Here is a 13613-nt window from a genome sequence, read left to right as displayed (position 1 = left end):
TCTGAAAGAGTCCGTGGAACAGATAAAGTTATGACTGGTATTGCTAATCATATGCAAACAGAGTTGCTGCATTTTCCCATAAAATAGTTGCACTGGGGGGAAATGAGGAACATCCATTAATTTATTGCTTAGAGCCCTGTTAACTTAGGATCCTTAGTTTGTTGGCTCTTTCAATGCATGTCTCCATAAGTTGGTTAGGGAGACCTTGTTATCTTGTATCCCAGATAAGGCAAAGCCATTGTTAGTGACTACATCAAGGGCCCACAATTTCAGAAAAGAAAAAATGAAAAATGAAGAAAAAGTTATCTGAAGGCACCTGCCTCTGCTAGGGTGATAGCAGCCCCTTTGAGCTGTAGACGTTTAGCGACAAGGACAAGAAAACCTTTCTTGTGGACCATTTGGATGACTGAAGAGTCACCCAGTGAAACAAAGGGCTGTCAGCAAAGGACCATGCTGGAATTAGGTGCGGGAATTAGAGCAGTGAAGAAAATAGACAAAAGTCCCTTTTCTTATGGAGCTAACATCGTTGCAGATAAAAATGGCTTATTTGGTCTCAGGCACTTTTCTAAGCACTTCACATATATTAACCCATTTGACTCTCACACATCCCATAAGAGTAGGCACTTACCATCCCTATTTGTGAAACTAAGGAACTGGGAAATCAAGCACCTTGCCCAGGGTTACCCAACCAGTAAATGGCAACTTTTTTTTTTTTTTTAACCCGGTATGTATTAGTGCATCTCAAACTTTAAAGTTCATATGATTGACCCAGGGTATCTGGTTTAAAAGCAGGTTCTGATCCAGTAGGTCTGGCTTGGGGACCCTGTGATTCTGCACTTCTGACAGGCCCCCAGGTGACACTGCACTGCTGGGCTGTGGGCCACATTTGGAGTGGGAAGGCTGTGGATGATGATGGGCACGCTCGATCTCCTGAAAACTCAGGTCCTTGGAGATAATCTATTTTTCCTTTCTGTATTGTCTTCATTGGGTCTCTTTATGGTTATCCTAGCCTAGGCTCAATTAGTTGAAGCTATGAAAGACCTTTCAAGCTAACTCAGAAGAAAGGTAGGGATAGTTTAAGGATATGGAGCTCATAGAATGCAAGGATAGCAGCCACATTACATCAGCCCTCTTGGGGCCTAGAGCTCCAGCAAGATCAAGTCCTCAGCTCCATGAATCCTCTCACTTCCAGTTTCCCCTTGGGGGTTCTGCCCCTGCTCCGTTCCACTTGCCGGTTTTTCCAACATGGCTGCCGCCTGGAAGTCCACAGGCTCTTTCAGCCCCAGGGCCCACAACAACCATATATACTGTGTTTCTTAGTTTCAGTTCTTGAAGGAAGAATCTGATTGATTGCTCTGGCAGTCAGCTGTGGGTGGGGAAATTAAGCAGAACTGGTGATGGGCAAATTGTGTGGCTTATCGAATATTCCATGCAAGACCAAGAGTTCATTCCTGGAGGGCCAGACTGCGTACTTTGTGGGGCACTCAGAAAGAAATGGATTATCCATTTATTTACTAGGCACTTACCAGTTGCTAAACAGTCTACCAAGGGATGGGGATATAGAGGTAGAAGAAATATTTTAAGGAATTTAGGTTCCAATGGGAGAGTTCTTCAGTAGTGGCAGACTAGCTTATAGCAGACCAAAGCCTGCCTTCTGAGAAAAATTAGAAATCGGAAAAAAAAATCTGCATCTCACCTGTAATAATTACATATTTACATATCATACATACATTTGTATTACATAATTATATATATTTTAGCTATCCTAATTTTTCTCTGAAGGACTATCCAGATAGAGCGTAGGGAAGTTAGTGACCCCAATTGTTGGAGACACTTAACTCTTTAAGAAATTCAACCAAACTTAAGCAGCACTAGTTAAGAGAAGCTATGCAGAAAGTATCAATCAGGATGCCTAGGAGGCAAGCAGAACTTTTGGCAATTTTAACAATTGGAAGGGCCCTGTTTAATACTCTAGGCTTCTCACTGAGGATCCCTGAAGTTAGGGTAAACCTGAGATAGTCCAGACCATATAAAACTGAAACCCAGACTCTAGGCAGGGTGGTTGGATTAGATGTTCATCCCTCTACTTTAACTTGTTACCAGGAAAATTAAAAAAAAAAAAATTTAAGATTTTATTTTTGAGTAAAAAATGTTTAAGATCTTATTTTTAACTAATCTCTACACCCAGTGTGGGGCTCGAACTCACAGCCCTGAGATGAAGAGTTGCACACTCTACCCACTGACCCTGACAGGCACCCCGGAAAATAAAATTTTGCCTAGCTTCTCTAAGGTTTTCTATATACAACGTCTGGCATTCAATTAAAAAAAGTGTTAAGACATAGCAAGGGACAGGATCAAAAGCAAAGGCAGGTTAAGAGAAACAGGTCAATGAGTGATGCAGATATGAAAGTTATCAGGCACATGCATTAAAATACTATGATTAATATGGTTTCAAAATTAGGTGACAAGCTGGAGAAATTCATCTGGGAGCTGGGATATATAAACACGAATAAATTAATTAAATATAAAAAAGGATTAATAGATGGGTTTATCAGATGGGAAGACCGGCGATCTGCAAGATGGATCAATAAGAAATACCCAGTATAAGGCCTAGAGAAGTAAAAAGATGGAAAATTCAGACTGAAATTCATGACAATATAATACAAAAGTTTTTGGGAGGGACAGTAAATAGAGTTAAAGTTTCAGACGATCTCTGCCATATGCCTTACCTCTCATACTGATACAATCTCCATTCCCACCTCCTTTGTCTTTCTATTCAGGTCCTAGATTCTCTTCTCTAGAACTCTCCAGTGTGGTAGCCATGGACCACAGGTGGCTATATACATTTAAATTAAAATAAAATTAAAAATTCAATTCCTCAGGTCCACGTGGACTAGCCACATTTCACATTCTCAAGTAGACGCAGGTGTCCATTTCCTTCATCCTGGAAGTTCTATAGGACAGTAATCTCATTCCTTGACATTTTGCTTTTTTTGGTCAGCTTAATCAGGTGTACTGAAATGTATGCCTACTGCACAGAACCTTTCCATGGTTCCAACCTCTTCCGTGTAACGTTCAAGGTTTTGCACTGTGTAGCTTAGTTCTGTTTCCCTGACTGTTGAAAGCAGGCGCAATAAGTTCAGTGCTCAGCTACTGACTAAAAGTGGACAAAATAATCTCAAAATCAGATGCTTCCTGCTGTGTGTGTATCTGGCATGGAGTTGGTGCTCAAAGCACAGACCCTGAGCCGTTAGATGACTTCAGGCTCCTCTCTCTAGAGGTACCCGGCAAGTGCACCATACTTAGAAAGATATCCACTAAAATGGTCAAATAAATGTTTTGGTTTTTGGAATTCCCACTGCGGAACTCTTTAGTTGGCAAGTATGTGGGGCAAGCGGGACTTCTACTGTACTGAGTCCCAGCTTTGCCATTTATTAGCTTTTAAACAAAGACAACCTACTTTCCCCCCCACTAGTGTCTCAAGTGTTATGTGTCAGGCATTGTACCTCTCCCTCATGTGTGAGTTGTGATAATTAAATGTGGTTTTGCAAATGGGAAAATTGCTCTATAAATGTAAGTGCCACACCATATGGCATTATTTTGGATCACAGTGTGAGCCGGGTCCATAAACTACTGTACTTCATGCTCTGCCATTTCTTTTTTGTCTTACAGTGATTTCCCTCAAAGCTTCTGAAGATTCATCCGTTGAGAAAAAGAAAGAGACCTGGGCATTTTTTGAAGGTAGACCTTGCATGTTTCTTTATTATAAGATGTCCCTCCCTCGCTTTTAGATAATAGGAAGGGAATAGAATGGGAAGAAAATATAACCGAACTCAAGGGGGTCACCACTTGGGGTACACCAAATTGAACACAACGCAAGGAAAATACTGAAAGCTAAGGACTTTTTATTACTTGGGTTACAAGTTAGGAGACAGGGAGATAGTTCTCTAAGCACCGTCTCCCCATGGGGTTAGTACAGGAAGCTTTTACTCAGTGTGTTAGGGGCTGATGCAGGGACCTGCCATCGGTACTTTTGGTTCAGTTGCGCATGCCTCGCATGTCAGCATGCTAGTGCATACCTCGTACGTTCTAAAAAATGGCAGGACATTCTGTCCAAGTGATGTTAGTATAATGAGCTAAAGGTAACTTCAGGTCAGCTCACGGGGGGCTTCTGTGCAGGTCCTCAGCTCCAGCCTGGCTCACGCTGGCACCCATGGGGGCTGTTAGGAGAGACACACCTAGTAAGGGGATCTCAGGTGAAACACCCAGTTGGGCATCTCCTTGGCTGGAACTGTTGGTTCTCTGTGAAATGAAACACATTCCTTCTTTGCTTTTGTCCCTTCCCTTCCCACTTTCTGCTGATAGCTTCCATCCCTCTTATTTGAGTAACTTCCTATTGCATTTTAGCCAACAAAAGGACCCTGACTTCTTGGCTCAGTTGGTTAAGCATCGAATCTTGACTATTTCGGCTCAGGTCTTGATCTCAGGGTAGTGAGGTCGAGCCCCATACTGGGCTTAGCCCAGAGTCTGCTTGTCCTTCTCCCTTCCCCTCTGCCCCTCACCCACTTGTGCTCTCTCTCTTTTTTTCTTAAATAAGTAAGTAAAATCTTTTGAAAAACCCAAAAAACTATATATTTATACATATAAAAAACCCCCAAAACTATATATTTATATATACATAAAAAAGCTATATATTTATATAAATATATTCCCAGGGTGGGACTTCCTGGTGGTATCAGCCCATGGGTTTTGAAAGAGTAGAGGACAAATCTCCAATCTGTATAATTTGGGGTGGTTTTGTTTTGCTCCAGAATTCCTACTCTTAAGTGATTTAGGGAGGGATCTTCAAGTCATGTGAAAATGAAATGTACACCTACTGTGACAAATTTTATCTCTGGTTTCTTATAGAGTTTGGGGTTCTAGAAATAGTTTGAGAAGCTTCAGCAAGTGATTTTCAACCCATGTTGGAAGCCCCTGGGGAGCTTTAAAAACACTGATACCTGGACCACAGCTCTGGACATTCTGATAGAGCTGGAACTTGTTAAAAGCTCTCCAGGTGACCCCAGCAGCAGCCCTGGCTGGTCCCAGATGAGCCGCTGCAGCAGAAACATTACCTGGGAGCCCGATACAAAGGCACAGTGTTGGGCCCTCCCCTCACTTACAGGATCAGAAACATTAGGAGTGGTGCCCAGCAGTCTGGGTTTTCACAAGACCTCGGGGGTGGGGGTGGGTGCGGGGGCGATCCTGCCGCACTCAGATTGGGGCCTTGGAGCAATGATTCTCTGCAGGTGGTTGTGCCCCTCCAGGGCGCACGTGCCAGTGTGTGGAGGATACATTTTTGGTTGCTGTAACTAGGCTTTTGATGCTCCTGGCCTCTACTGGATAGAGGCCAGGGGTGCTGTTAAATGTCCTAACAATGCACAGGTCAGCTCCCCACAACAAGTAAGTTATCTGGCCCCAAATGTCTAGAGTGCCGGGGTTGAAAAACCTTGCCTTACTGAGAGTGACGAAAGTTCACAGGAATTATTATCGCAAAGTAGGTGAGGATTATGACCAGAAGCAATGAAAGAATGTACTTGGTGAGTTCTTAGGCAGAGCCTTTAGTCAGTGAAAAACTGATGAATGTTAAAAGGTGAGATCAGGAAATTGTGAAGGGTTACACTTAGTGAAGGCATGGCATTTATGGATGATGAATCCCCTTGCCGAACAGATCTAGGGAGATGTGTGTGCCCTGGAGGCTTCCCCTCACCTTTAGTTAACTCACAGATGTGGTGGAAGGAGATCGTGCCCCATGGGGGGAGACGGGTGCTTGGATCCAAACCTACCCCTTCCAATAGCCAGTTAAAAGCAGTGGATGGAGGCACTTTCCTTCTTAGAAAAATATAATCATGATTGTGAACATTGTTTGCAAACCAGACAGTGTCACTCAGGACATTGGGATTCATTGTTTTGCCATTAAACATTTTCTTTGTCAGATTTCACTTTCATTCAGTAGAGATTCCTTGTATCCCCTGCCTTTTCTTATTCAGGCTTTGTGGCTGTCTTTTTATTTAATGACCCTCTCCCAGTGCAATAATCCCCAGCTCCTTCCCTCAGCCTTTCATTCAGGGAATGCCTATTTGTTAGCAAGGAGATGAAAGCGACTTTACTCCTCATGGAGTGAAACAATAGAAAAAACAATTGATTTACCCCATGTTTCTGGGAGCTGCCCCATGGCCCAGAGCCCTACGGTGGGGGAGAAGTATGGAGACATCCAGGGCATCCCTAAGGTAGGTCACTGGCAGCTGTCACGGCTTTCCTGGGGGGTTGTTAGTAACCCGCATTCTGCGCTCCTCACCGAGAACCTGATTATTGCCTTTAGGAAGGGAGCAAAACATTTGTATTGGGGCCCAGGGTGTTTCCCTAGTGCAAATGGTCTAAGGACTGTATTTAGAAATAATCCGTGGTACAGGGGCGCCTGGGTGGCTCAGTCGGTTAAGCACCTGCCTTTGGCTCAGGTCATGATTTCGGGGTCCTGGGGTGGAGCCCTGCTTTGGGCTCCCTGCTCAGCGGGGAGTCTGCTTCTCCCTCTGCCCCTCCCCCTGCTCGTGCACTCTGTCTCTCAAATAAACAAATAAAATCTTTAAAAAAAAATACCCGTGGTACAAAAAACAAGACTCCATATATTTGGAAATATGGCAGCATGTGGTCCCAACATGCCTTGCAGCATCATCAACATGTCTAAAACAAGTGTATAATTAATAGTGGTTTATACTTCGCATGTAGCTGTCAACTATCAGGGTCACCCTCCACCTGGCTCTCTACACAAAATCCGTAGCCCAGCGTGGGCTCGCTTCTCAACACAGAGACTTAGGTCCCTTCAGAAAAGAATTGGAGTCCTCACTATGTCTAATGCCTCAGAGCAGCTGTTTCCAGAGAGTTCTTTCCCCGGGATTCCGGCAGCAGTGGCCGTGTGTTTTGCTTTCTTAACCCAGCCACGGTGTCGGCGAGGTCAGGGGTACGGATGAAACTCCCTAGTGCCTGATCCCGAGCCTTTGCCCTTTTGTTCCTGGATGGGACAGCTGCAGCAGGGCCTGCGGAGGGATGGCCGTCCCCCTGGGGCTCCGCTCAGCTGACCACATGCCCGCGGCACAAAACACAGCATTGTCGGGCCTCTTGGTGAAATGCTGGAGTGAGTTAAAATCCCTCAGGACCATTGCTCAGGTATTTCTCCCCGAGCAAGATGATACTACAAGCTGGATTAAAAAAAAAAAAAAAAAAAAAAACCTGCAGTTTGTCACGTAGATCTGAGATCCTGGTGTTTGCATTTTCCCTGGAAGAGTAGAGGACTGACATGGACTTTCTCGAGTCAGTGGTCTGGGAGAGTTGCTTCCTTCAGTGTGCGGAGGTATGCTGGGGCCACCCGGCCTCCAAGCAGCGCGGAATATCCCAGCTGGCCTCCGGGTTGCCCAGCAACAGGTGCTGCCTGCCCTGTGGTGGGCCTGGTGTTCTGGGAGTGGGGAGCTGACACAAGCTCACTGTGCCGCCCTCCCCCCCCCCCCCCCCCGCCGTCTTGGCCTCCCTGCCGCATGAGTGTCACTCCAGCCTGCCGCCCGGCCATCTACTTCAAGGAGGCCTGGGCTGGGGCAGCTGGGGTGGCTGGGGTGGTGGGGGGTGACATTTTCTGCATGGCGGCTTGCAGCTGAGCCTAAAAGTGACATTGGTGCCTTTGGAAGTCCGATGGCAGAAGACAAAGCTGCACATGAGTTTGAGGAACATAACAAGATTTTTAGAATGATTTTGAGGATGCAGGTATATGAGGTGTTTTAAAAAATCTAACCCCAGATTGGGTTAAGTGCAGAGGTTTTTGTTCAGTTTGGATCTGAAGGCTTGGATTCAGCCTCCAGACAAGCATTGTTGGCCCGGTGTGGTCTGAATTTTAAAACCTCTGAGCCAACATTTATAATTAGAGAGGTGTGTGCAAGGAGGTTGAGGGAAGGGCGGAGATAAGGCAGCATGGGGCTGGCTTCCAGGCGGAGGACAGTTGTCTGGAGCAGAGTCGCGGCCGCCTCTGCTGGGCAGAGCGCAGCTTTACTCTAGGGCTCGCCCGGCGGCAAGGCAGTGCTCGATCTAGGTGTTTCTGACCCTGGCTTAAATGGCTCAGTGTTCTACCTCTGTTTGCAGAGAAAATCGGGGAGGTGGTTTCAGTGTTTTGAGCCGCTAAAACAGGGCAATTGTCTTTATGCAGCAACAGGAACTCTCGGAACAGAGGGAAAAAATTGGAACATTGGGGTCCTGGGTGCTGCCCCATCCGGAAACTCAGAAGTTCTGTTTGAGCTTTTCTCCTCCGGCAAGGTGACCCTTGCTCAGGTTCCTGTAGCTTCAGGAACACAACAGAGAGCAGGCGCAGTTGCTCCCAGGCCTGTGGGGATGCGCACACAGGCAGCTGGTGCCTGCCGGCCAGTGTCCCCAACCCGTGAGCCTGTGTGCTTGGCTGTGTAGCTGAGCCTTCCGGACTGGCCAGATGTTTTATGGTCTGCAGCTGGGGCTGCCTGTGGAGAGCCCCCTCTGTGCCACATGGTAGAGGCTGTGATCTGAAACCAGAGCGTGGACCTCTCGGAGCCCCTCGCCTCCTGCCGGGGCACAGCGGGCCACAGATGCCTACCGTGTGCTTCTGGGGACGCTTGTGGGAGATTCGCACCACGACCTTGTCCCTGCTTGATTGCCACAGTTTCCAAACCAAGGAAAGGGCTCCAATGAGGAGGGAGCTCGTGGAGGACACTGCTCTGCTCCAGTGGTCCAGAAACTTCATTCAGTGAGACGGTTTGTCTCTCCAACAAAGAATGAGACTGAAGCCAGATGGCCCTTGCTGTTTTGGTCCTGGGGCCAGCATCTTTGGAGTCCCTTAGAGGCAGATGTTGTGTCCTCTTGCCCCACGTCTGCGTGCCTGGCAACAGGACTGCATTATTTGCCATTATCTCGTGCCAGACAGAAATGGCTACGCAGTTCTGGTCCTGGAGCAGTTCGCTCAACTGCATGTAAATCTGGGACTGGCCCTATGTTCTCTGTGTTCTGGCCCATGCCGTGTCCTGTCATGAATCTTGGTCTGTGACCCCTGTTCTAGCTTTCAGAGTTTTGTTTAAATGGAGACCCCAGCCCCTAGCTCTGACCATTCAGAGCTCTCACCAGGTGAATCTGCAAAGCCCACGTGTCTGAGACACAGATGTCTATACAGAAGGGGAGTTTTGATTTTTGTGGTAGGAGAGGGTTTCCGCTGTCTCAAACTCCACACATGCCACTGAACTCCTCGACCCCTGTAATCTGGCTCGGCCCCCACCATCCCACAGAATTGGCTTTCCCCCAGGACTTTTCCAGTAGCTTCTGAGCAGGAAAACCCAGTGGATGTTTTCCGGCAGCACTTGATGCTATTAAAGAATCTTTTCTTACACCATCTACTCTCTTGGCTTCTAGAACTCTGAACTTCAGTCTTCCTCTGCTTCTGTGACTGACTCCCAGCTCTCTCTGTAGCAGACTCTTCCTACCCACCTTCCTCCTCCCTTAAATATTAGGGCAGGTGTTCCCTTCACCTGCAGCCTTATCCTACTGTGCTTTCTACTTCTTTTACTTTTAATTCAGGCTCCTAAGTTCCATGAACAGAAGCCTTCTCAGACTAATTTAGGCAAAAATGTTGACTGAGCCTAAGACCATGGGAGGACCTCGTGGACTCTGGGTCAGAGACTACACTGAGCCTCCTGGGGTGTGAGCCAGGGAAGAGAGAGTTGAAAGGAACCTGAGATGTCTGATTCTATCCCATCCCGCCTCTTCCTCTCTCATTGACTGCAGCCTCACCTGCGTCTCTAGCTCACTGTGGAAGCCAGCCCCCCCGCCGCTCCCAGCATGCTGCTTTTTCCGTTTGGACACTTAACTAACTGCTTCTCCAGGTCCCAAGGGCTTTACAAAGGTGCATTCCTGTTGACTCAACAATTGCACTTTTAGGGACTTCATCTTAAAAACCTAATATGAGAGGTGCATTAAGCTTTGAGTTTGTGAATGCTCATCATACTCATTTATTATAGGGAGCAGTTAGAAACACTTTGAGTGGCCAGTAATAAGGTCCCATGAAGCCACTTATATTAATCTGATACATTTTTTTCACTCTGTTTCTCTCTGTTTTTATTCTTTCTATATATTTTTGCATTTTCTGTGTTTTTTTAAATATGACTCAGCACAGAGCCCCAGTCCTCTTTGAAGCTCCTTGTGACCTCCTCAGGCCAGTTGAGTTCCTTCTCTGTGTGTTTCTAGTACTGGGCGCACACTTCTATTGTCGCAAATGCCATACTGCTCTCTGATTTCTTGATGAGACTTTTAAATATCCATTGTTATATTTCTTGTACTTAGGACAGTGCTGAACATGGCTGATAAGAACTGCCTGTTGGTTCAAGAAATTTAAGTCAGTAGAAAAACATTTTTGCTAAGCTCAAACATCTGTAGCTTTTTGCTGCAGAAAAGGATAAAATAAGGCGTTTGGCTTCCCTTTCCCTTTCTGAGCAGTCGGCATTTTACCAGTCAGACTGGTGATGAGGTTGATCATTGGAGTTTAAGAAATGGATGTATGTTGTTATGGGCTCAAGGTTGATGTCCCCCCCCAATTCATATGTTGAAATCCTAACCCCTAATATGACTGTATTAGGAGATGGGGCCTTTGGGAAGTGATTATGTCATGAGAGTGGAGCCCTCATGAATGGGATTATTTGCCCTTATAAGACGAGACCCCGTAAGAGCTTGCTTGGTCTCTCTCTGTTCTCTGCCATGTGAGGATACCAAGAGAAAATGTCCCCAAACCAGGAAGAGAACTCCTACCAGATACCGGTTCTGCCAGCACCTTGTTCCTGTGAGAAGTATATGTTTATTGTTTAAACTGCTCAGTCGATGGTATTTTGTTATTGCAGCCCAAATTGACTGAGACATATATGATCATGGTTTAACTTAGAAAAATTATTGGGAGTTGTAGATTAACATGTAGTTCTGAGAAATGTTACAGGGATCTCTTGTACCCATTTGTGCCCTTAACCCAATTTCTCCCCATTGTAACATCTTGCAAAACTCTAGTACAACATGGTAACCAGGATGTTGACATTGATACAGCCAAGATACAGAACATTCCCATCCCCACAAGGGTTTCTTATAGCCAAACCCATGTTCCCCCCATCAGCTACTCCCTCTTTAACCTCTGGCAATCACTAATCTGTTCTCCATTTCTGTAATTTTGTCATTTCAAGAACGTTCTGTAAATAAAGTCATACAGTATGTAGCCTTCTGGGAGCTCTTCCCCTCTCTCCCCCCACATACACACTTAGCATCATTGTTTGGAAGTTCCAGATTGCTGCATCACTAAGTAGTATTCCATGGTGTGTATGGACCACAGTTTGTTGAGCCATTCACCTCCTGAAGGACATCTGGACAGTTTCCAGTTTCGGGCTACTGTAAATAAAGCTGCTATTTTGTGTGAACTGAAGTTTTCATTTCTCTGGGACAAATGCCCCAGAGTGCAGTTGCTGAGTTGAAGGGTATTTGTAGATGTATCTTTTAAGAAACTGTTTTCTGGGGTGGCTGTACCATTTTATATTCTCACCAGCAATGCCGAGTGACCCAGTTTACTCATATCCTTCCTGGTATTTGGTATTGTCGCTATTTTTTATTTTATTTGTTCTGATGGGTGTGTGAGATAGCTCAGTGTGGTTTAAATTTGCATTTCTCAAATGGCTAAGGAGGTTGAACATCTTCTCATGAACTTATTTGCCACCTGTATATTCTCTTTAGTGAAATATCTCTGTTTCTGCTCATTTTCTAGTAGGATTGGTTGTCTATTTTTTTACTGTTAAGTTTTGAGAGTTCTTTATATTTTACATACTAGTCCTTTGTTGGATATACAGTTACAAATATTTCCTCCCCGTCTGTAGCTTGTCTTTTCATTCTCTTCTTATGGGTGTTTCCAAAACAAAAGGTTTTAATTTTGATGAAATCACATTGATCAAGTTTTCTTTATATGGATGATGCTTTCAGTGTCAAGTATAAAAAAGTATCTGCTTATGGAGCCTGGGTGGCTCAGTCGGTTAAGCATCTGCCTTCGGGGCGCCTGCGTGGCTCAGTTGGTTAAGTAACTGCCTTCGGCTCAGGTCATGATCCTGGAGTCCCGGGATCGAGTCCCACATTGGGCTCCTTGCTCAGCAGGGAGTCTGCGTCTCCCTCTGACCCTCTTCCCTCTCGTGATCTCTATCTCTCATTGTCTCTCTCTCAAATAAATAAATAAAATCTTAAAAAAAAAAAAAAGCATCTGCCTTCGGCTCAGGTCCAGGGATTGAGTCCTGAGTTGGGCTCCTTGCTCAGCAGAGAGCCTGTTTCTCCCTCTGCCTGCCACTCCCCCTGCTTGTGCTCTTGTGCTCTCTCTCTGACAAATAAATGAAGTCCTTAAAAAATATATTTATAAAAATAAATTCTTTGCTTAATCCTGGATCCCAAAGATTTTTCTCCTATATTTTCCCCCAAAGTTTATATTTTTTACTCAAGCTTGTGGTTTATTTTGAGTTAATTTTTGGTAATGTATGAGGTTTATCTTACTTGGTACCTCTCCTCCGATGTGGCTCGTCCTGACAACGCCCCACTGTGTCCTTGCCTTCAGATCTCTACATATATGCTGTGCTCGTGTGCTGTGTGGGGATCCTCAGTGTCGTCCTCTTCACCCTGACCATCATCTGGCAGTCTGTATTTAGCAAGAGGAGAGCCAGAGGTAAGAGAACCAATAAGTCATGTCTGGAGTGGGAGCACAGCCGAACCACAGACAGGCGGAAGATGCTGGGCAAAGTATAACCTTGTTTGAAAAATGCATTGTGAGTCAGGGATTATGTCCCTGTGACTGGTGAGTACAGCGAGTGAGGAGATGTGTCTCCCTTGGACTCTGCTAAAATCAGCTGTGCCCACGTTGAAATTTCTCTTTTTCTCAAATCCCATCCTTCTGCGGTCTCTGGGGGCAGCGGGGGGCGGCTTACCTCTCATTCGCCCAGACGGGGCTGTGGAGTCAGATGAACCTGATTTTGATTCGGGCTCTGCCGCAGAAGACTGATTTTAGACGTGTTCCTTAGCCACCCTGAACTTCAAGGTCCTCATCTATGAAACGAACTGGGGTGGACCCTGCCTCCCTCAGATTGCATGTGCTTATGAGTGTTCATTATTTACTTACAGTACCAGCGTGGCGCCAGGCAGGCAGGCAGGGTCAGGAAGGCTCCGCCCACCCGGAGGGGTCACTTCCATCTCCTTTCCTGTCGGTATCCCTGTCGCCCTAGATCTGTCCTCAGCCCCTTCCTGCTCTGCTCTTTCTCTTTTCATGATTACAGTTCTGGGGATTCCGACTCTCACCTCCCTATGCAGGCTGCCTGCTTTCCCTCTCAGCCCCCACCCCACAGCAAGCCTCAATGTCTCTTTTCCACCAGAGCCCGTACATTTCCTCTGAAATACCCTCCCTGCCCCCCTTCTGCATTCCCAAAGCAGGTGCGGACGCGGGAGCTCCCCGAGATGACGTGGATGACAGCTGAGCTCTGGAATTAGACCATCTATGGTTCAGATGGCTGCTCTTCACT

At 46.0% G+C, this 13613-nt stretch overlaps 1 protein-coding gene across 3 annotated transcripts in view; it reads left to right on the top strand.

Moving 5' to 3' along the window:
* Positions 1 to 13613, top strand: part of VSTM4 (V-set and transmembrane domain containing 4) — a 99142-nt gene that overhangs the window by 24171 nt on the left and 61358 nt on the right. For all 3 annotated transcript variants that reach the window (XR_003520381.2, XM_027596545.2, XM_027596546.2), the window contains exons 3-4: positions 3673 to 3741; positions 12659 to 12766. Coding sequence is in view for 2 of the 3 variants with exons in the window: in XM_027596545.2 (XP_027452346.1) it covers positions 3673 to 3741; positions 12659 to 12766 (177 nt within the window). In the remaining variant the exon portion in view is untranslated. The remainder of the gene's footprint in view (positions 1 to 3672; positions 3742 to 12658; positions 12767 to 13613) is intronic.

Source organism: Zalophus californianus, chromosome 15, assembly GCF_009762305.2.
Source record: "Zalophus californianus isolate mZalCal1 chromosome 15, mZalCal1.pri.v2, whole genome shotgun sequence".
Classification (NCBI taxonomy): domain Eukaryota; kingdom Metazoa; phylum Chordata; class Mammalia; order Carnivora; family Otariidae; genus Zalophus; species Zalophus californianus.
This window is presented reverse-complemented; position numbering and strand designations above follow the sequence as displayed.